The sequence below is a fragment of the Cyphomyrmex costatus genome, unplaced genomic scaffold (genome assembly GCF_001594065.2).
Source record: "Cyphomyrmex costatus isolate MS0001 unplaced genomic scaffold, Ccosl1.0 scaffold1540, whole genome shotgun sequence".
In the NCBI taxonomy this organism is placed as follows: domain Eukaryota; kingdom Metazoa; phylum Arthropoda; class Insecta; order Hymenoptera; family Formicidae; genus Cyphomyrmex; species Cyphomyrmex costatus.
In genome coordinates, this window is record NW_017275545.1 from 31,612 (window position 1) to 55,524 (window position 23,913).

Here is a 23,913-nt window from a genome sequence, read left to right on the forward strand (position 1 = left end):
GTAATGGAATCTCTGTGCTGCGCCGATGATACGTGATATCGATTTTAGTTGGTGCAGGCGCAGTTGCCAGTAATAGTACGGGAGGCCAACCGGGGATTTTGGGATTTACTCGAGCGCGTCAGAATAACATAAGGGGGAAAGCTTGCACCCTAATAAGTATCCCCACCAAATATTAAACCTCTATATAGAGCCAGGGGTCCAGGGGATTAGTAAATAAAAAAAATCGATCGTTCGAAAACTCGAGCGCGTCAGATTAAGGTATGGCGTGTTAATTACATGTAGAAAAGCGTACATTTCAAAAATCTGACGCGCTCGAGATGCGCTCTGGAAATTTTTTTTTTTTCCCCCTTTTTTGACCCCTTCCTACAGCTAACCCCACCACGTAAACCGTCAGATTAATATTTATCCGTTATCAGAAACACATGGGTCGCTTACACTATTAATATCTGACACGCTTCGAGTATTGTATTGTCACTGTTTTGTTTGAAAGCCTGTACACGCTCCCCCACCACTGAAACGGCATACATCATATAACCTTTTTTTCTTTTTAGCATCTAATCTTCACAATCCAATAGGTCCCCACGACGCTCGAGTAAATCCACATTTAGCCTCTCGGCCTCCCGTACTATACATATACAGAGTGTTCTATCAATCTTCACATCAAAATATTTCGTAAAATATAAGATGCGAGGGAAAATGGTTTTAATAACTTTTATTAAAACTTCGAGGGGAACATAAGATGGTACCACCTTGATTTGACCTTGGGTGATGTTAAGGCAAAGTCACTTTGAATTTTTTAATTAAAATCCGTTATTTTTCAGTACATGTTCTTGTAGCTTATCTCGAGAACTTTTCAAAACACTATAATAATGATCTAGCTTACAACTATGTACGAACACGACTGATTCCTCAAAGTGTAAACATAATCTACAAATATTTAATTTGCATTGTTTAGGAACATAAACACTATCGCTGGCCGAAGTTGTCCCAAAAAACCCAGAAAGTTGAAATAGGACACTCTGTATACATATGCGTGCGTGCATGCGTGATGTATTTAATGTGTATTTGAATTATTTAAATAAAAAGATTGAGCAGTTATTTAATATATTTATTATTTTAAAATAAAAAAATTTTCTGACTTATTTCTAATTTAATATTTTGAGTAAGTTTTTGGAATAAAATTAGGTACAACGTTTCATATTATTTAATATTTATTACAAATACGTTTCAAAAAGAAATGGCAAATAGAGCTAAGGTACATACAGAGCTATACCTATCTACACAAGCCATGGTAAGGCTTGTGAGGTGAGCGGTGACTGTTCGCTCTTCACCCGTGTGAAGCTGGCCCCCCAATATTAAAAAATAGATTTTTTCTTCATGCATTCGTTTGCTCATCGTTTGCTCACGAATGCTCAGTTGAAATTTTCGTTTGCTCATCCTTAGTTCAAAAGATTTGTGAGCAAACGATGAGCAAACGAATGCATGAAGAAAAAAATCTTTTTTTTAATTTGATACCAAAACTTAATTTTCTTGTATCTTTTAAACTAAGGGTGAGCAAACGACAATCGATTGATTGTCTGTCTTTGTTTGTCTAACGGATCGATAATCATGGACATAGGGAAGATTCGAACCAAAAAATCATGGACATTACCGACACGATCGTGGACATTGGTTACATAGTTCAATATCCACGTTTTGTGAACATAGAGGCGCTTCAAAATAAAATAACAGCTAAATCCCGGGCACGCTCTCATGCGTGGTCTACAATGGGCAGTAGCAGTAGTGAATGAAAAAAAATATGTATACAAAATGGATAATTTTTTAAATACGCAACTATGTGTTTTCTTTACACCATTTGATTTATCTCATTATTCTGTTCACAAAAGTATTAAGGTACGATAATCAAAAAGTCAACAGTTTACGAATTATTTAACATTTTGTGTCAATATGTATCAAAATAAAGTATAAAATATCTCGAAAACTATTGGTTTTTTGGTATCTCTACCTTCATACTTTTATATGCAAAATAATTAGAGGAATCACGTTATCTAAAAAAAATTACATAATTCCATTTAAAAAAGTGGAGGTGACCTTCATATCTTTTTAGCGCCTCCACCAAAAAAATAATTATTGACATCACATTATGTGCCCCTCGAAACCAAGCAACTTTTGTTTGACACTTTTTCTTCTATTGTCAAAAACAAGCGAGTTATTCAGGTGAATTAATATATTATAATATTAAGATTTTTGAAACTTTTTGTTTCAAATAGTAGATACTCAAAGCAGTTTAGAATTTTATGTGATAAATTTTTGTTTGAAAAACTTTTAGGAAAAGAATTTCCTAATGCTTTCCAAAATGTAGATCCGATTTAGTGTCTGTCATACTCTTTTTCTTTTGTTTCCTTCTTTTGTTAATTATAAAATTTGCTTAGATACCTGACTCTATTATTTCCATATATTGTAAATACATAAATTCTGATGATAATCTAACACGTTATTTTTTCACGCGTGTACTCCAACGCATCGCTCCTTCGTGTCTTAATTCGATTGTTCCGGTCTATCAAGAATCAAGCGTGACGAATGAGAGATAATATGAAATTCACGAGGCGTAAAGGTAGTTCAATTCGCCTCTATTTCGACGGAAGTTCCTGCTTTATAGACACGCAGCCATTACGACTGTATAACGGCGGCTTCTGTTGTTCTTACTGTATGGGTGGACACGTTTAACAATACGGGCACTTGTAATGATGTCACGCACGTGTGTGAGATGCAAAGTTGAACGTAATACCCGTTGCGGAGATAAATCTGGCATAGGATTTTTATTCTACTAAAAAAAATACCTGCTAATAATAGCTCTAACTCTAGAAATATTAAAAAATTAGTGGACGCACTTTCGCAGATATTACTGAAAGTTAAATTGCAGCGATAAAATTTAGCGCTTCTATAAAATATGTATTTAATTAAAGTACTGCCACTTTTTTCAATTATATTCGTATACATACAAACTATCTTAACCCTTAAACTCCACACTAATGGATATACTGGTCTTTATACTAAAAAATTTGAAAGATAAAATTTTACTTACTTTAAGAAAATTATTCCTTTTTGAGACATTCTTCAAACATATTTACTAGTTTTATTTGATTTAATAAATTAGATTAACATGTAAAAAATTTTTTTTTAAACGTTAGATAAAAAATAGATACCAAGTAAATGCATGCATCTTTATTAACTAACAAAAAAAGTTGTAAACAATGGGAAAAGCATTAAAAAAAGAAAGTCGAGTTTGCTATATTATAAAAAAATTAATCTATTATACATGTATATTGGATAATTCTCTTAAATCTTATGCATCTAATTAATTGATATTTCTAGCAAATGTAATATCGATAAATAATTAATAAATTATTGACAAATAACGATTAAAATTGCGTTTGATACATCAAGAAAGCGAATTATTACAGTCAATCGATGGAAGAAATTGTATAATATTATGAAATACTATTATCTACTTTGTATTAAAAGTATCAAATACGGAAGACATCAAAACTGCTTAGGTGCGTTTAATCGATATTTCAATTTTCCGGTCCATTAAAGATTCATATACAATAGACACGAGATGAATCGATAGACTACTATTGATAGAAGATTACACGGAGATTCATAGACGCTCAATGATCGAATATATAATTGAATATTTACATATTTGTCTTATCTTTGCGCCGGATTGTACGGAGAATTAATGACTCGCTCTAATGATCCAATCAACCCGCGAATTCACTATGTCATTCGAAAAATAGAATGCGTTTACGATTAACGAAAGTGACTCATCATGTACAGTGGTCGATGACTGCTGGATAGTTTTGTAAACTGCCATTACGCATAATTTTCGATTGCAACGTTGGCATTTGCAGTCAGCGATTCTCAGTCTTAAGATTTTAAATAGTAATTCAGTGGTAGATAAAACGGCATTCTAACGGTTTTACAATTTTTTGTTGTAATCATAGCATTGAAGAAATCTTATTTGTACATATTATAAATAAATGCGACAAATACGATAAATATGGGACATGTACAAATCTTATTTGTATATGACTCATATTTATCTATCTTTTTAAATTGCACATTTATTGCATAGCTAATTGGAATAAAAAAATATTTTTTGTACTTGACAAAATTAATGAATCTTATTATCATTTAATATGTGAAATGTGAGCACTGTCCTATTAAACATAATTGTTCAATTTTACTGAATATTAGACAGGAAGTAAATATGTAATGTCGCTCCTTGAGAAAAGAGTCAAATTTTATTGGCAAAAACGTTGAGGCACTGGCGGTTCTGTTCTAACTCTAAATTATACAGAATAATGAGTTCTTTTATATTAAGTTGACGCGAATAAATGACGGAATTTATTGTTATATTTTATTTTTAAAGCAGAGAATTTACTCTTAAAATAGAAAATTTATAATTTTTTAACTTTTCATTTAAGCGAAACACCCCACCTTCCCCTTGCCTAAGGGCCTACGACTTTTCACGCGAAACGAGATCCACTTCACCTCCCCTTTGTCTAAGAGTGCACAATTTCCCACGCGTAGCGAAGTCATTATTGTCATGACCTTGATAACATATGTCAAGACCAAGATCATCAAGGAGGTGTTTCCTAAAGCCTAATCTACATTAGTCATATCGTAGCGTCGGCGTCGCAAGCGTCGTAAGCGTTGTGCGACTTTAAATTGACGCATTGGACTGCGTCAATTTTACAACAAAGCTTGCGACCTACGACATCTACGTTACGACCAATATCGATTAGGCTTAATGTAAAGGATGTACAGGTTTACCAAAAGATTTCAACATGGGATCTCCTGATCTTGCGCGTTCGATTACGCTGAATTCTTACAGAACATGGAAAATTGTAAAGTAATTAATATCTGAATCGTTTTATACCATAAACCATCGCATTCTGAAATCATTTTTACTATTATAGATTAATAGTACATAGAAGGAGTATATGATTATTAAAATTTATATGTTATCCAGAATATTCCAGAATGTCTCTTTCCTCCTTAATTAATACGCTCCAAGCGGCCGTGATTACTGAAAAATCATTTTCGGTTTTCAATTTAAGAATTTTAGGGCGATTTTGATTCAATTTTTTGAGAAATCTTCTTTTACACAGATTAATATTTTTAGATCCATTTTATTGCTTCGTTTAAATCGATTCTTAAGACCGAAGATCGATTCTATATGGACTAAGTCAGAGAATTAAGATATATAACTCGTATTCTCTATGTATATGTATTATAAATAAAAAGATAAAATTATGTTTCTTTTCTGAAAAATTATAATTAAGTTATAGTTTATGTATTCTTATAATCTTTTCGAAATTATTAGAATACATATAAATTATTTTTATTTTAATTCTAATACTCAAACTATTGTATTATATTATTATTTAGAATATAAAAATACATAAATTACTACCACTTAATATTAATAATATGTATATGTTAATACACTGTATACACAATTTTTATTAATTGTGTATTGTATTTATGTGTTTTTATTGATTTTTTTATTTATAAATTGTACGTTGCAACTTAATCAAAGGATCGATTCTTTGCCGTCAATTGTTTGAATAATTAATTTTGAAGTTTTCGATCTACATCGATTCGAAAATCAACTTTTTTGAAAAAAATTACCTATCCCTATTTTGTTCACTTGAAAACAAGCAATCAGAAAGAGAGAGAAAAACGGGTTCTCTCTCGCTGTTCCGTTTGCTCTTAGTGCGCCGCCGAAGGCGAGGAGGATGTATAGTCTGTATCGCTGCTTTGCTTGCTCTGCGCCGAAGCTAGCCGAGCGCGATGTCAGTTGGTGGGGCAAAAGTGGTGTGGATGATTTTCTGTAGTGTACGTACGGGAACAAATGTGCATCACTGCTTGGCGGTGACCGTCGACGCCAGACGAGAGTCCGGTGAGTCCGGTTCCTCAGCCCTCTCAGTCGCGGCGGTGGCATCCTACTCGCAACACGCGCCACGGTCGGATTCAAAAAGTGGCTGCCGCCGCCGCCGCTGCCTGCCACCGCGCCGGTTTTTAATTGGATCACATTTCCGGTGTGGGAGAAGGGTGCTCTTATAAACTGTCGCCTATATCTCAGTAAACCTCTTTGTAACTCACGATTGTTCGATCGCGTTTATCAAGCTACAGTGATAATAAAAATCTGATATTAAAAAAGAACCGGCGATTGGCTTTCTTTTCAACGAACAGAGACGCTCCTTTGTTGTCATCTTTTTTGAACTTATTGGTGATTTCTGTTGCGTGTTCCGATACAGGAGTGGATTGCCTTGGAAAAAAGTGGGTGAGAGGAAACCGGTAAAAGAAACACCGTTATTATATCATCAAAATAAAAAGTCATTCGGAGCAAGTCTTCTACGAAAAAGTTTTATCTTTTTTTTTTTTAAGATAATGATATTTTTTCTTTTTTCTTTCTCTCTCTCTCTCTCTCTCTCTCTCCCCCCCCCTCTCTCTCTCAAAAAGACGGCTCTGCTTTAGCATTTAACGAGTTTGCATTGTGATCGATAAGTTGGTATCGAATTAATGATCAGCAATAAGCTGGCTGTGTTCTTTCTGACGAAAGACTCTCGAAACTCGCGTTCGTAGCCTTTGATTTTTAAGTGCGAGTTTAATTGTGTGGTCAGTGGAAGTTTTATGATCGCCCGGAGGGTGAAGCGCACAATACGCGGTATTTTTCGTCGTGAAAGGCAAGAAGTGCACCACGTGCGGACGGAAACGGTGTGTGTGAGTGTGTGTTTGTGTGGCACTGACGAAAGAACGGATTGGTCGAGTGCTGGAAAGTAAGTTTCTCTTTCTAGAGGGAGGTTTATTTTTGTCTCTGATCACACGCACATTTCGCGGAAACGTGAAGGTGACAATTGATTATGATTAAAAACGACATAAAATAAACCATATCTCGATTTATTCTTTCTACCCTCTGAAGAAATCATCATTTCTTCTGCAAAACATTGCGTGCTGCTTTAAATCAATTAATGTTAGTCACGTGCAGATTTATAGTCTTGTCGGTAAAATTAGTTTGCCTTATTATAATATCAACATAATCAACTTTCTTTGCCTATATAATATGATATAATATACAATCAACAATCATCCTTTCAATTTTTCTTGATAGAATATTAAATATTTGCACTTAACAAATTCGACAGAGATTCAATTGTAAGTGATTAAATTATTTCAAAACTTTCTCTGTGGAAGAAAAAAAAATATTTTTTCACATGCTATAAAAATTTTTTTTTCCTTTTGTAATAATACAAGCAGATTTTTGCTTGGCAATAAGAAGATTTGAACGAAAAATGAGAAGTGTGTTGTACATTTTTCAAGAGAACATAATTGCGCGTTTCCGATGTAAAGTATTAAAAAAAGGTGTAGTCTGATTTTTAATAATTTTTGTAACTGAGCACTTGATGTTACAGTCACATCTCCCCCCTTATATTGTCCAATCGCTAGTTTGCTGATGCGGCTCATTCAATCGGCGATTGTGAGCATGTCGATCGCAATGAACTCGCAGGGTTAGTGCACCTTCTCTGATGTGGTTCTTGCATTTAGCGTCGGGTAGAAATTCTATGTCAGAATCTGAACGATTTTGTCAAAACCCTATTATTACATAATCTTAATTAAAGTTATAGAGTGAAACAGTATAAGTTGGAATGAGATAGTATATATACAAAGAAAAATTACATATATCTTTTTCTCTCACGGAATTTTAACAAAAATAAAATTCTATTATAGGGTCTCTAATGTTGAGCAAATCTCGATGCATCCTTTATCGATCATAACGAGTGACAAAAACGTAGAAATATATTTTCGATTAAGTTGTAAATTAAAAGTTTTCAGGACAGCTCGAGAGTTGTCATTCTTCATCACCGATAGGTGATAGGCACTTAAAAGTCGAGTCAAACAGGAGTGGAACTCACATATCAGTACTTTGAGTCACTGGAGAGGAAATATACATCCCCGATAAAATCTCCGATTAATGACGCCTGGAACGCGCACTCACCGTCTAAGGAATTCACTTATACGACGGACTTACGAGCACACACATGATAACATTTTTGGTAAGAATCTTCGATTCCCACGAGGGTCTGCTAGACCATGAAATAAGTTCGTCCGACAAACGGCGAAGCGATTCGCCGTGGTCTCGTGTCGCGAGAGAGTCGATGACTCTTCTACGGTCGTCCTCAGTTTACCGGTCGATCGAGTGATCTCTTTTTCTCTCTCTCTCTCTCTCTCTCTCTCTCTCTCTCTCTCTCTCTCTCTCTCTCTTTCTGTTTCCCGGATCATCTTCTCGATTCGAGTCACGACCGCAACAATCTGGTCGTGGTCGTTGCTAGCGGTCAGCCAAATGATTCCGCGCGTCTCCCTGTCTGTGGGAACAATTAAACGGCATTCCCTTCGTCGAGGAAGCTTCCTCTCCTTCGCTCTCAAAAGTTAACCATGCAGCGACGACGGCTGCGACTTCATCTTGGCGATATGTACTCATGTCATTAATATAAACCGGCATTTCCGCAACCGACTAACCATAACGTGTTTCTAGACACCCGGTCGTTTTATTAAAAGACGCCTTCGAGTATTTTTGGAAACTTCACGCGTTTGTAAAACACGATCTTCCAGAGGATATATATATATTTATATCTTGGAAGATCGTATTTTACAAAATTATATGTGCATATATATATATATATATATATATATATATACAATATAATTATACACATATATAATTTTGTGTTTTGTGTTAAAGTATTTAAAAATTTAGCAAAATATACAGATTTGAAAATAATAATTTTGTTGAAATAATTATATAAAACGTTCAAGTTGTGATTGCTAGAATATCAAATCTTCTTCTAGCATTGCTCATTATGTTTAATTAATTAATTTTACGTAGAACCAATTCACCAGATTACATACATTAAAACGTACAAATAATAAAATCTAATTTGCTATAAAAAAAAATTGATCTCTTGTACCTACAATATATTTTAATACTATTTCATTGAAATTGAAAACCGCAACCGGATAAATATAGAGTTTCACATAACAATCGAAATTCTCATTGAGCAACACATAATTTCTAAAATTTCTCATCTTAGTTCATTGCACAATTTATATGGAAAACATCTTTTAATCTTTTTGTAATTAAATATATATTCTGAAAATTACATATTAAATTAATAAATAAGCTTCCCACTTCGATCCACGAATAAATTTCGGAGCAACTATCGCGTCTACAAACTCGTAATCAAGGTCCCGATGACGCCGCCAATTCGTCTTTACTTCCTCGCTGTTTTTGCAACATTTCGCATAAACCTGTAATTTTTTCATTTTTAAGTCCCGCCTTGACTTAAAACACGATATTTCGTCGTTTCCCTGGTATTAAAGCTATATCCACACAAACTTGAATAGCTGCATAAACGCATGCATAAAGAAAATTATCCAATCGCATTTCCCTTATAAAGATGCATGTAAAATGTGATTGGATAATTTTTTTTATGCATACGTTTATGCGGTTATGCAAGTTTGTGTGGATATATAGCTTAATCGACTAAACCGAGCCAAATGCTTCGAACTAGTGGCATCCTCCGCAACGCCGACTTTTGGCTTAAACCGGTTCTCCCGCCTCTCTTACGCGCTCGTTTGTGCACGTCATTCCGGAGCGTATCCTTTAACGGGACGAATACCGGGATTTCGTGGATTCGAGGAGTCGTGCGTGTAATCGCGATTACATCGTACCGGCTACTCTCACGGACTCTAATCTCGCAGACGCGACGAGTCGACGGAAGTCGTGAGTTTCGGCCTCAACAGCTCTCACATCTGACGCGCGACGCATTTTCTTTTTCTGCATGTGGTAACGGAAGAGCCGCTAGAAAGAGTTAACTGTAATCGATACTCAGTGCGCATCTGCGTTGTCGAAGTTTGTTGAGCGGTTTCATAGATTTAGCTGTTTTTATTTTTGAATCTTTGCAGTATCGATTGGCGATTCCGTATACATTTCTACAAATATAATTTTATTAAAACTAAAGTATTTTTTTTTCGTTAATAGTGTTATTGAATTAACAAAATTATTTTCAATTAAAATAATGCTGTTGACACATTTTTTTTCTGTATGCAATTTTTTTTGTCTTTTTGTAGAAAATACGCGAATTAGGTATCATTTATTAATATATTACAGTTTTTTTTTTAAATATGTTTTATGATACAATTGATAAAAAATCGTGAAGATGCAGCGTGGTTTGCAGACTAAATAAATACATCGTGTTTAATAAAGCAATTAAGATATGTTGACATGTGTGCGATATGCTTTAAAAAAAGATGTAATTGGAAGAGTGATTAATGTATTCTGTGGATGTATAATTTAATAATTACACGAGAAGCGATCTCAGCATAGAGCGTTGAGATGATACGTCGCCCAACCACATTGTGATAGTATTGCGTAAGTTGAGCATATGTAATTGACCTTTGAATGAATTTTTAAGGGAAGAGAGTTACGCGTCTCTTCATCTAATGATTCCACGCGTGATACGTGTGAACGGAAGCAGGCGTACGATAATTTGCCTAGAAATAACCGACGATAACAATCGGCCGCGATCCTATAAATAATGAATTAGTAAACCGCGTATTATTACAAGTTTAATTATCCATTCCGTTATCTTGATTTTGGAAAATTGACCTTCAAATATTCGAGATATTGCCAAAGAACCTAAGTCGCACCAGCAGCGGAAGAGTCGTTATTATTAAAGGGAAATGCCAGAGTGACAGCCGAAAAAAAGGCTCTTTTTGTGAATTGTTTTTGAAAACTAATAGCTTGTATGAATTATTGTTTTTATATATTCGAAGTACATACATTTACGAAATTATTAAAAAAAATTCATTGAATAATATTAATATTTGTAGCTTCAGTACTCATTGATGTGCACCTCGTCTGAAAAAACATGGGTGCACGGGCGCTCGTGCTGCGTCTGAACGGGGGAGCTCTAAAATAAATTTTTTTTATTTTATTTTAAAGTATATGAGTATAGTTTCAGTTGCACGTACGGATTTTTTGATAAAATAATTTTAGACGAAATGGCGCTGTTTTAAAAAAGAGGTCACGATTTTGCGACATAAAATCGTTATTTTTTTAATTGTTTTTTAAAAACTAATAATCCGATTGAAAAGTTCGTACGTGCAACTGAAGACAATTTCGTTGTAAACATTCTGTTTAAAATTTAAGTCATTCAGATAAAAATTTAAATTACGCAGAATTGCAAAATTATATTAATCTTCGTCAGCGATCATTTTTTGAAAAGAAGAAACTTTTAAAAGTTCTTTCACGAGTGATACATGTACCACAATAAAAACTGATAAATTCGCATGCGACCTTCGTAACTCGACGAAATTGCAAAAATTTATCTTAAAAACGCTTCATTATTCAAAACTATATTGTCGATATGCACATATAATGGTTGGTCAGAAACCGGTTTTGCCAAGGGTCGATCCTTTGTCTACGCCGATTTGAAAGAATATAAATTAGAGATAACGATGTAGATGCTATTTAGAAAGGGCGCTCAAAGCAAAAAAAAAGTGATAGGAATCTATCGACTCTTTCATTATATAGCGAAAAGATTAGAATTTCGCTCTTCTTTCAAAAACAGCGTAGAATTTCGTCATTTCTTAACTAAAACGTTCAGCAGAACTTCATCAGCAGTTGTTTGCTGAAAAAACATTTTTACATATTTTCTTAACAAACATTTAATCACGAAGATTTAGTTTGTACTAATTTGAATAGAATGACATCGAAGAAAACGTCATTCGAAGGCATTAATACTACTATTAATTGTTAATTATAAATATACGTAATACTCGCGTGTGTTACGTAATTGCACGCTAATTCACGAACGAAACGTCACATTTTTGGGCATGATTATAAAAATAATAGAACTGGCATGGTTAATTCACTGTGTGTGTGTGTGTAACGGCGTCGGGTTCTCATTTCTCGAGGTCCGCTATATATTTCACAACTTTCTATACACAGAGCTTGCTTTGTTCCCATTTCCGTTATCACAGGTCGCCTGACCAAACATTAGATACCAATCATGCAAAAAGATTTTTCTTGAGTCGGCGTAATGTCCGTCGACCCGTGAATAATTGCAACAACTTATTAAGACCCGGGGCTCTTTCCAACCGGAAAGATACGCTACTTTCTAGATAACCGTAAATTACGCAATACTTAACCATAACCGTAAGATACAGTAAAATTAAAAATTCTATTTTGATAAGATTCTATTTTTCTCAATTATATTTATAATCCGCATACAGAGTGTCTCATTTTAATCAATTAAATGAATTTTCTTCGAAATTATTGGTTTAAATAATTATGTAATTTGCAAATTTTTAATAAAAAACAATAACGTGTTTTTTTTACATCAATTAGTTCATATCATTATTTAGCGCATAAAATATTAAAGTACACAGTTACCAAAAATTAATAGTTTACTAAATATTTTATAATTCCTATCAAAATTTGTCAAAAATTAAAAAGCTCGTGTTATGTAAACAAAATTATGTAATTTTATCTTAAAAAAAAAAGTGAAGATTATCTTCATATCTTTTTAACGCCTAAAAAAACAACGTGACCAAAATACACTCCTCCTTTGAAACCTTTCCACTCTTTTATCTGAAACATTTTTTTATATCATCAATAATTTTGAAAAATTGACAGGATTAATTAAAATGGAATACCCTGTATATATACATATAAATAAAAGTAAACTGTAAAAAAATCATGAATACTAATTGATCTATGCTATGAAGATGGATACAAATCGATGTATACGCTCAAACATCATTCAATATTATAATAAAGTGTTTGTTTCGCAAGTAATGCTTTATTATGAAAAATAAAACATTTGAGTATATAATTGTTGACGTCGTCAATTTCAGTCGGTCATGCTTAGCACGTGTGCGACCTCGTTCTTTAAAGCCGCCGTATAGATGTACATATTAGTTTCGATTTCTTCGTGATTGCTGATTCAATCTCAATTGTTTTACTTTGATTAATTTACTTTGGTTTCAGATTATCAAACGCGCTCACATTCTTACGAGATATTCTTCTGTCGGCGTCGTTCCAAGGCGATGCGATATGGCTTCATTCGACATTTCGAAAGAAAAATTTGACGTGAGATTTGCTGTAAAAATCTGTTTTTATATTTATCTATTAATTAAAGTTATATTGTTAAATACTAACGCATCAAGATTTGTAAAGATCTTATGTAAAAGAGGAATGACTAATCAGTTAAAACAACTTCGCGAAAAGAAACGAAGATCAAACACAGATGAAGTTTATTTTACAAATAACAAGGAACATAAATCAAGGTCCATCTCGTAGAATTCGTTTAAATTTAAAATCTCAAACACGTTTCTGTCCAGACAGGATATCGTTTGTTCCTGCTAGAAGTCTCCCTTCTACGAAAGATTTCTTAGAAAGTAGTATTTTAAGATACAAAGTCTGCAGTATTATTTGATATAAAACTATAATATGTACTTCTCTCTCTCTCTCTCTCTCTCTCTCTCTCTCTCTCTCTCTCTCCCCCCCCCTCTCTCTCCTAATTTATGACAAAATGTAACGGTAAATAATAGTAAAATAATACATTACATGACAAGTTTTAATAAATTATTATATTCATAAATAGAATATAACACTTTTGTTTGAAAAAAAAAAATATATATATTAGCAAAACAGAATTTAAAATTGTAATACATATATGTATAATAGATAAAAATACAATTCTACTTCTAGAGAAATATCTGAATAAAATAACATATATATGAAAAATTTTTAAGACATAAATAATTTTTATTTAAAAAATCCTAAATAACAAAATAATTTTATCCACAGGATGGAATTTTTTACACTATGAAAAAAGGTTCTCTATTCTAATAACGGATACAGCGATGGGATTGGAAGGATATCATCTGACGAGACTGAACCTAATTACTATACCTGAGTTGACGATAGCGGGCACCATGACGAAGATGAATTCGACCGAAGACCCAGGAACCCCTAAAGAGTGCAAATGGGAGAGGTGACGTATCACCCAGTGATGCGTAAGCGGCGTGGAGTGGGCAGCGCCTTTTTGGGCCTCCTCGTGGGCCTGATCCTGGGTTTTCTGATTCTCAGCTACCGTCTGATTGTCTTTAATCAGCAGCAGCAGATCGCCATTTGGACTTCCATGCCCGTTTTTCGATCATCATTAAAAACATCAGCGCAAAACATGCCATGGCTGAAAGATGACGAGCGAATCAACAACTCCACTTCGAATCTGGTGTTTGTGGGCGTAATGACAGCTCAAAAGTATCTGGACACGCGAGCCAAAGCCGTCTACGAGACGTGGGGCAAGGAATTACCCGGTAAAATAGCCTTCTTTTCGTCAGAGTTTTCGACGGTTCCTGAAAACTGTCCAGATTTACCTCTAGTGCCACTTCCACGAGTAGATGACACCTATCCACCGCAAAAAAAGTCCTTTATGATGTTACAATACATGTGGAACAACTTTGGCGATCGTTTCGAATGGTTTTTGAGGGCTGACGATGATGTATACGTGAGGCCAGATCGATTGGAAACGCTGCTGAGGTCTGTCGATTCTCGAAGGGCAATGTACATTGGACAGGCCGGCAGAGGAAACTCGGAGGAGTTCGGACTACTATCGTTAGAGTACGATGAGAACTTCTGCATGGGTGGCCCGGGAGTAGTGCTATCCAGGGAGACGCTTAGGAGGATCGTGCCACACATCAAGTACTGCCTGCGTCATTTGTACACCACGCACGAGGACGTCGAGCTGGGAAGATGCGTAAAAAAGTATGCTGGAATCCCTTGCACTTGGAGCTACGAGGTAATTCCTTTTTGATCATAATATTTATAGAAAAATGACATTAGTGTGATTATATTACAAGAGATCTGAAAACAAATAAAGCTAAAAAGACTAAAGAGAAAAATTTATTTTCTAAATCATTGAAAAATATATTCTTAGGAAATATTTTCAAAGATTACAAAAATCCTTTTTTTTTTTTTTTTTAAATCTGTAATAGTTTGGGAATTATCTTTTTCAAGTCGAGAAATGATTTTTTTTATTTTTAAATAAATAAAATAGATACGAGAGAAATGTTCGAAAGAGTTATTTGTAAAGCTTATTTATTTCTTCTTTTTGAAGAATGCTTACACTTTGCTATCGATTCGTTTGTTTTATCACCGAGAGCAAGAGTATACGTCGTGTAATGGTAACCCTGAACCCAAACGTTTTATCTTATCATAAGCTGATAAAAGTATATGTATACAAGTACATGGTATCTGATTATCAAAATATTATTGTAGGCTGGTCTGCATATTTATCGAAATCACCGTTTTTCTGAGTTTTGAAACGATGACTTATCTTTAACAAAACTTTGTAACTGCGACATTCGGTCTAAAACATCCCGACTATGATGTTAATCTTGAACTTCTTTCATTTTCAACCAATTCGACCCATAATAATTCCGTTATTGTTTATGTTTCGATACGCACCACCAGTACTGAAACATACATATAATGTATAATATGTAACAAAAACTATAGATTTTCATTACTGGTAATGTATGTTGGAACACGGCTATTGTATCGATAGTCACAAAAGATTTTCTTTTGTGTCTTTTCTGCGAATTGTAAGGCCATATTATCGGTTTTATTGTTACTCGCGTGATACTAGAGCTATTCTGGTCGTCCAATTTCTTCCTCTGAGGCTTTAGCACTCGCAGAAACGCATGTACGTGACACGAAACGATTTGTTGATTAACACATACGCAAGGAAGATTAGACGCCGCTAGTTTATCCGACGTGGTACACACTTCTACTTCTGCGCTTCTCAACTCACAATGATCGGACCAGAGCGGCTGTAAACCAACGTGCGAATTATACATCGCACTGAAGCAGTATTTGGCTTTGATCTCGAAATACCATCCTTTCTTTAAAAATTTTGAGAAACTTAATGTTTACACCAGGTCTCTCTCTCTCTTTCTCTCTCTCGATAATGATCTTGTTTTTTTTAGACATCAACAATCATACGTAACTAAATTACGTAGTTAAGTCCAAAAATTTTTGGCTCAAAGATGTAAAAAACATGAAAAAATAAAACAATCATTTTTCCATGTAATTTTAATACGTCTTTTAAAATAATAAATTAGTTTTTCTATACTATTAGAAATAATACCCTTGGATTAAAAATCCTATTACTTAAAAATGTCCCGGCGCATTTTTCTCGCTCCAATCGTTTATTAATAGCTCAATTGTTTCCACATTGAACGATTAGTCATTTCAAAATGTTGAAAGGTTAATTTCCTTTAAACCGGTTAAATCCCAAATTAAATTATGCGTAACTTGATCAGGAATCAGGACGCGATGCTCACATAATAGGCGTACACCCGACACGTCATCGTTGATTTAAATACATGTACCGCGCGCATCTGCATCATGTACGGACACGTCCGTAGCGGATTAGGTTGGAAGGTACAAATGAGGATGTTGGTCGTTGAGTAAAAGTGAATTGTACTGTGCTAACCCAGTGGCCAGATCGAATCATTCTTCTTCATCTTTGCACTCGCAGTCATATTAGACTGTACCGCTTAAGTAACAATTTGTTCACACGAAGTGCTTTAAAGCGCTTCGAATGTCGCGATAATGAAGTTAAATTGATGCGCTAACTCCAAAGCGGATCTAAATAAAAGGATAGATTTTGTATAATAATAAAACAAAAAATTTGTTCAAGAAAGAATCATACATAAATTTTGATATCGCACATGCATATAAATATAAAATAAAAATAAACAATTTTATAATTAATGCTATAAATGAAGCCTGTTTAATTTGCGAAATAAAGCTTTTCAAAACAGACGTATCAACTTCGACATCGTAACGAAGACGAATATTAAGAACGGCGATGATAAATTCGAAGACGTATACATAAGTAAACGTGTTTAACAATTCATTCGTTGATATAATCATTCATTATTCATTCGAAGAGGCGAAAGCGCAATGTACGACCGCGGTGCACTTACGTGGTTGCGTATGGCTTCCGATACACGTTCATATCGCTGCCGCGACGAAAGGTAAAGTGCACGGATGAGGATGTCATTCATTAGGCCCGAACAAATCGTAGCCTGCTGACCCACAGAGCTAGACCATCTATTGTCGTCTTGAAACTCGACGTAAGGTCGAAACACTTAACATACCGTCCCGATGTAACGCCCGCGCAGCATTCGTCATGATCGTCCAATGCGTGCGCGTTTAATACGCACGATTGATTGATCGAGGCATGCATAAGACTCGATAAAGGGTTTACTGATCCCGGCAGTAGGTCACGCCTTTGTTACAACATCTTTCGCCGCGACTATTACGGCGAAGAAACCAATAATGGGGCTGCGATATATGTACTGAGCTTTAATCTTGCGAGATTAGTGGTCTTTAACAATATTGACGAAGTAAAAAGCGTTTGTTTAATCTAAATGGGATTGATAAATTGCTCTGGTATTCCGAGAAATAGATAAATATAAGAGAAAGGAGAGAAAGAGAGAGAGAGAGGTGTTTAGTACCATTCTAAGGCAAGATCTTCTAAAGAATAAAAATAATTAAAGAGAAAAGTAAAAAAACAATATTATACAAATACTAAAATAATACAAAAATATATAAAAATAAAAAAAAATTAAAGATTACCATATAACGCAAAGAAAGAAAATGAAGTATAGTAAAGTAAACAACAAGAATAAATAATAGACAGATAAGGATAGGTATATATATATATATATATATATATATATAATTACTTCACTTTCTTTCATCAAGTCTTTCGAATTGAAAGGCGCTTTTCGAGAAAGCGCAAACGTTTCATAAAATTCTAAGCGTGATAGATTTCTTTACGTAACTGCCAGAGCAAATCACGCGAGCGACTTTTCGAGATATTCGTCATCAAGCGAAGCCGACATAATTCTACGAAATAAGAAACCACCACACCCAGTGTTATAAGTTATAATTAACACCCGCATCGCATTTCGGTCCAGGCGCTCCGAATAGGACGTTCTTAATGGTAATTATTGTAGGTCGTAGTGCGCGCACAGGCAGGAAGTTTGTACTTTAACTCCGCTTCTCTGCCCGCGTACTAATTGCACGTTTGATACGCTTCGCTTGCGCGCGCATTCAGACATATTAATTCGGGATGAATTCATATGTATATTAGGCTGTGCGGAATCGGTAGACGCGATGTTATTGTCGCGTTAATCAAGCGTAAACGCTTGTCTCCCAATTGAATAATTCGTCATGCTTAAATTCATTTTGTCTTGGAAGCAAAACGTTCGAAAATCATGTCATATTTGAATGATTTTACTATTAAATAAAGTCTCATTATTTTTGCTAAATTAAAAAAAAATAAAAAATATGTGCGGAAAGAAGAAAAGATTATTGAAAATAATTGATACGATCGTGCATAAAAAATATAGTTTTACTATACAATATTACTTATCATTGCTCTTGAAATTGACAATACTCATGATATACTACTCATGATGATTCCGCACAGATGCAGTCGATTCTTTATCACAATAGCAGCGGGGCCCAGGCGTTCACCGGAAATCTCAAGAAGAAGGAGGTTCATCGTGCCATTACTTTGCATCCTGTGAAAAGTCCGCCTCACATGTACAGACTCCACAATTATATGAGGGTTGGTATCGCATTACGTATCATAATTACGGTAAACACTACAGTTACGTGAAAAAAACTACTTACCTATCTGTGAACTGTTAAGTAATTTGATAACCGTTACATAGCGAACGAGGTAACGTAAGCGATGCAAGGAATAAATCGCCTCGCGACTTTTACAGGTCATATCTCTGACGTATCATAATTGCCGTTTTGGTGAAAATGTGTTTACTAAAACGTTATCTTTGCAAAAATTATAATGCGCAAAATATTCCATCAGGGATTGCAAATACAAGACCTGCAGCAAGAGAGGATCCGTTTGCACAGAGACATTTACACGATGGCCCAGGTGTTGGGGGTGAGCCTGGAAGCCTTGAAGAGCTACGAAATAGCGGAAGGCATACGTCTCTTTCCGGTCGATCCTAATTCTGAGGATTATCCCGGCGACACGGACATACTGGGTATGATTTCTTACTTCCGTCATTACAAACCGTCGCGCGCCGATATAAGAGCTGAACTTGCGTTGCTTCTTTCCCCTCTTCTCTTTGTATAGACGGTATTTGTAGTCGGTTCTCATATTTAAGACTGTCAAGTACAATCTTAAGATGTCATGAACCAATCAGAAAGCCATATTAGCATCTTAAGATATGTATTACTTAAAACGAGTTTTGAAATAAGAACAGACTGTAAATACTGTCCTATATACACATATAACTTTGCGTTTTCTTATTTTATCTTATTTTTATCTTCTGTTGACAAGAGTAACTCGTGAAAATCATTTAAACTATTATTCTTTAGATTTATTTATATATTTTTATAAAATGATGCGTTTACTCTAATTTGCAATTACGATTTTTTTTTTTATACTAACACTCTCGCGCGTCTTTCTAATAAGTTTCGTTGATCACTTCTCAGGCTCGTAAATTATACATGCATAACTGTTTTTCTAATGAATATTCCGCATTGTTATTTCGCACTCCTTTGTTATGTTCATACATTATCGTTGCTTCCTCTATTTACATTCCTATAATTTCCCCCCAAACCATAAAATATCTTTAGAATGATAATAACCCACATTTTTTGATCGTAAAACTTTTACTGTATATTGCTGTTAAATTAACGCTTCCGCGTTTATTGCGTACTTCCATAAACAACTACGCCGCGGTTATCTGTCACCTTAATGCATGGCTTGCATCGACGTGCCATTATCGGGACAACATGTCAAATTATATTCCAAAGGGATTGTAATTCTATTTGAAATTGAATACGCAATCTCAGAAACGCAAGAATCATAACGCGTAACGTTGCGTCGTCGCATAGTTGCTCGTATTATATTTCATCAACAACGTTTCGTTTGCAGATCTAAATTCCATGAGAAATACATTAAGAGATAAAAGAGATCTGTATAAATTTCAATATTGGTAAAAACTTATTTCGTGATCTTATCAATTTTTGATCTTTGAAGAATTAACCTTGAAATTGTTAATCTTTTACCCTTTTACAGAACTTTCAAAAAAATAAAAATAAATGAATAAATAATTTTTACAAAAAAAAAATACTAAAATAATTTTTTCGCGCTTGATATTTATTTGTTAAATGATAAGAGTATGTTAAAATTAGAAAATAATAAAAGAAAGTTCAAAGATTTATTATAAAAAGAAATCTTTATTTACTTAAAATTTGTAACAAAAAACATAAATCTCTTTAAATCTGTTGTAATTTAATGTTTTCTTGTAATAATATTTCGCCCATAAAAATGTCTCGATTAGACGATTTTAAAAATTAATATTATTTAGTTTGATTGTTCAATATGAGTTAATGAATTTAGCAGGATTGGAACTAAGCGTATGTTTCGATATATTTATCAAATGTAAATAATTGAGAAAGCCTCTCTATTTTTATTCCAACCATTCGATTTTCCACACTTCCAGATTTAGCGATTGCCATATTATCGCGTTGATAATATATACCTAACTTAATATAAAAAAAAAACTCATATAATATATAATTTATATACATGAGTTCGTTGCAATAAATTTGAATTAACTGACGGAAAACTAAGTCGGGCATAGTTTGCCAATAAAAAACTACAATCGAGATCACGGTTCACGGAACATTGAGATCTTAGAGGAAATTACCACATTTACTTGCTTCCTCCAATTAATTTTCTGTCATTTTTGTAACGCTTGGTACAAAGAAATGCAATTTTTGTATCGAATATGTCGTGCGACGTAGTCATGGATTAGCAACAATGCACAGTGTGATTAATCACAAAAGCTTGATGTTTATACATTTTCTTTTATTTCCAAACTACTGAATGAAATTATATTAAGTTTTTATAATTCCAAGTCGTAAATATAATTTCCAATACTGTCTTAAAAATTGACTCAATAAAATTATAACAATAATTTATACTCTAATATTGAATTTTTAATTTACGTATTAATATGTTTTTTTTTTTACTAGCATATTCCATGCGCATTGATCCTTTTATTTTTTTCGAAATATCAGACATTAATTAAATTATACAATGAATCGTATAATTTGTTTTTAATATTTGTTAAACACTGCAAAATGATTTATTTCATTTATCTCTTCATTTATATTTTAATTTTCAAATTGTTTGAATTTTAAGGTGTTTTTGATCTCGAATTTGCGAAGTATTCTTAAGAAGTTTTGACGTTCGGTGTTAATTACAGAAAAACCGGTTGCATTCATTAATTTGCTGAATAAACTCTTGTTTGTGCAGGTGTGCCGGCGAGTCTTCGTTCGTTCAAACCAGCTACGAGTGACGAAGTGATCCCGTGGGACTTTCTCTTGAAATTGGAATACAGTTTGACCGATTCTAATCCCAGGCGACGTATTCATAGCGACATCAAAGAAGGTCTAGAAGATATTACGAGAGAGGTCATGGCTTCCATTAATTCCTATTCAAGGCAACGGGGTCGCGTAGTTGAAGAACGGTCTGCTCTTTATGGATACAGGAGGGTAAATTCTTACGGAGCTGATACAATATTAGATCTTCTGTTGGTCTATCGAAAGTACCGAGGCAGGAAGATCACTCTTCCCGTTCGAAGACACGTTTATCTCCATCAACATTTTACTGGTACGACTACTATGCTTTTTACATTGATATAGTACATATATGTATGTAACAGTGTGTTAACTCAATCAGTATATTTATACTGTAGTCTGCAGTAGTAAGTGTATATACATTTATTAAAGTAAACATTTTGACTGTGATATATATAGAATGAAATTATTATACCAAAAATTAATTGATCTTTTGATATCCATGAGACATATTTTTTTATCTCTTAAATAATGTTATTATTATAATAGTATACGTATAAGTGTTAAACAAAATATGAACATCCTTTAATGTTTAAATAATTAAATTATCAGAGAACATTTGTTTTGAAACACAAAATTATAATTGTTCTGCTGAAAATATAACATAAGCTATTAATAATTTATCGAATTATGATTTTATGCATACACAACCATTTTAATTAAAATGAAAGATTTTATTAGGTTCTAGCATAATTGATAAAATTTATGATAATAAATAAAGAAATATTATTGAAATAGTCTCTATTAAGTACTATCTTAAATTTAATAGACATTAAATGTTCTCGTAGGATTAGAGATGCGCGAAACAATAAATGGTGTCGAAGTTCAACCTCGACAGAAATCAGACAACAAATCTATTCGTAATTTATTCCACGGTGGCTTCCTGAATTTCAATTTCAACTCTCAAGAGGAAGATCCGGTGCAAAGCAAGATCATCAATTTTATCCTACCTCTGTCAGGCCGTTACGAGGTCTTCCAAAGGTTTCTTCAGAACTACGAGGATGTCTGCTTGACTAGCGGCGAAAAGACATCACTGCTCGTTGTACTCTATCAGCACAAAAGTGAGAACACTTTCAACAAAACAATAGATCTGGTTGAACAGCTCAAATACAAATATCGCAGTGCTAGCATAGAGCTTCTACTGGTCTCCGGGGACTTTTCGAGAGCTCGAGCTCTGGACTTGGGTACATCAAAGTTGCAGGCCGATGATCTAATGCTGTTCATCGACGTGGACGTCGTATTTACGAGCTCGGCACTGAACAGAATACGCTTGAACACGCTACTAGGGCGAAGAATATATTTTCCGATTGTCTTCAGTCAATATGATCCTAAAGTCGTTTACAGCGACGCCAAGAAGCTAGACAAATTCATTATAAACGAGATCTCCGGACACTGGAGACAGTATGGTTTCGGAATAGTTTCGCTGTATAAGTATGACTACCGTACTGTGGGCGGTTTGGATCTCTCGATTCAAGGCTGGGGCAAGGAAGACGTCGAATTCTTCGAGAAAGCAGTCAAGTCAGGTCTTGATATCTTCAGGGCGGCCGACAGGCACCTGGTGCATGTATATCATGAGATAGAGTGCAGCAGAGAGCTCTCCAGTCTCCAATTTTCCATGTGCATGGGATCCAAGGCTGATACGTACGCCGGAGTCGAAACTTTGGCCAATATGATTTACAGTAATCCGAACATACTGCGTTTCGCCAAAGAGAGGAGACAGAAGAAAACGAACCCTGCTGGTTAATGGATCTACCAAATTGGAATTATCGGCTGTTGAATACAATTTTATTAGAAATCGTAAGGAAAATTGTAAAAATATTTTTCTCGTTACACACTCGCCTCGATAATAGCTTCAGTCACGCGAATGTAACATTAAAGGGAATAATACTGAATCATGACTTTTCGGGTGCCAGAGTATCTCGTTAGTCGTAGTGTTTGTGTAAATATGGAGTATGTCTGAGTCATGAAAGCAAATAAAAAATCAATATTGATATTTTATTGTATAACGAAATGTATATATCGAAGCTTTAATCGAGAAAACAATTTTTAAAAGTTTGATCAAAAAACATGGTGTCACAATTTTCGAAAAAAATAGATAGAAAATAGATAGATCTGGCGATCGATAAAGATCACCAAAGTCATTGCAAGCATCCGCGGTAAAAAAATATTCATAATATCTCATAAAATTTCTTATATTTAAATTTATAACGATTTCTAAAAAAAATATTTTTAAATTCGTCCAATTTTATAAATTTTCTTCAAAAATACTAGAATAAAAAATCTTAAAATATTTC

At 34.2% G+C, this 23,913-nt stretch overlaps 1 protein-coding gene across 3 annotated transcripts; it reads left to right on the top strand.

The window, feature by feature from the left end:
• The first annotated feature begins 6,294 nt into the window (after positions 1 to 6,294).
• Chsy (Chondroitin sulfate synthase) lies at positions 6,295 to 23,812 on the top strand. Of its 3 annotated transcripts, XM_018552153.1 has the most exons (7): positions 7,900 to 8,126; positions 13,946 to 14,457; positions 14,542 to 14,939; positions 18,648 to 18,788; positions 19,047 to 19,227; positions 21,516 to 21,872; positions 22,408 to 23,812. In XM_018552153.1, the coding sequence occupies exons 2-7, from the start codon at positions 14,124 to 14,126 to the stop codon at positions 23,361 to 23,363; spliced, it is 2,367 nt and encodes a 788-aa protein (XP_018407655.1). In that variant the 5' UTR covers positions 7,900 to 8,126; positions 13,946 to 14,123; the 3' UTR covers positions 23,364 to 23,812. The 3 variants fall into 3 exon arrangements, with proteins under 3 accessions (XP_018407654.1, XP_018407655.1, XP_018407653.1); XM_018552152.1 differs by lacking the exon at positions 7,900 to 8,126 and adding an exon at positions 6,295 to 6,369 and having other exon boundaries at positions 13,946 to 14,939; XM_018552151.1 differs by having other exon boundaries at positions 13,946 to 14,939.
• Positions 23,813 to 23,913: the final 101 nt, after the last annotated feature.

What these genes read in the sequence shown, in the direction of transcription:
- Chsy (XM_018552152.1), top strand. Translation starts at nt 14,124, where the DNA reads ATGGGAGAGGTGACGTATCACCCAGTGATGCGTAAGCGGCGTGGAGTG. An exon ending in GACTCCACAATTATATGAGG is followed by an intron (nt 18,789 to 19,046) that starts GTTGGTATCGCA and finishes ATATTCCATCAG; the next exon opens with GGATTGCAAATACAAGACCT. An exon ending in CGGCGACACGGACATACTGG is followed by an intron (nt 19,228 to 21,515) that starts GTATGATTTCTT and finishes TTGTTTGTGCAG; the next exon opens with GTGTGCCGGCGAGTCTTCGT.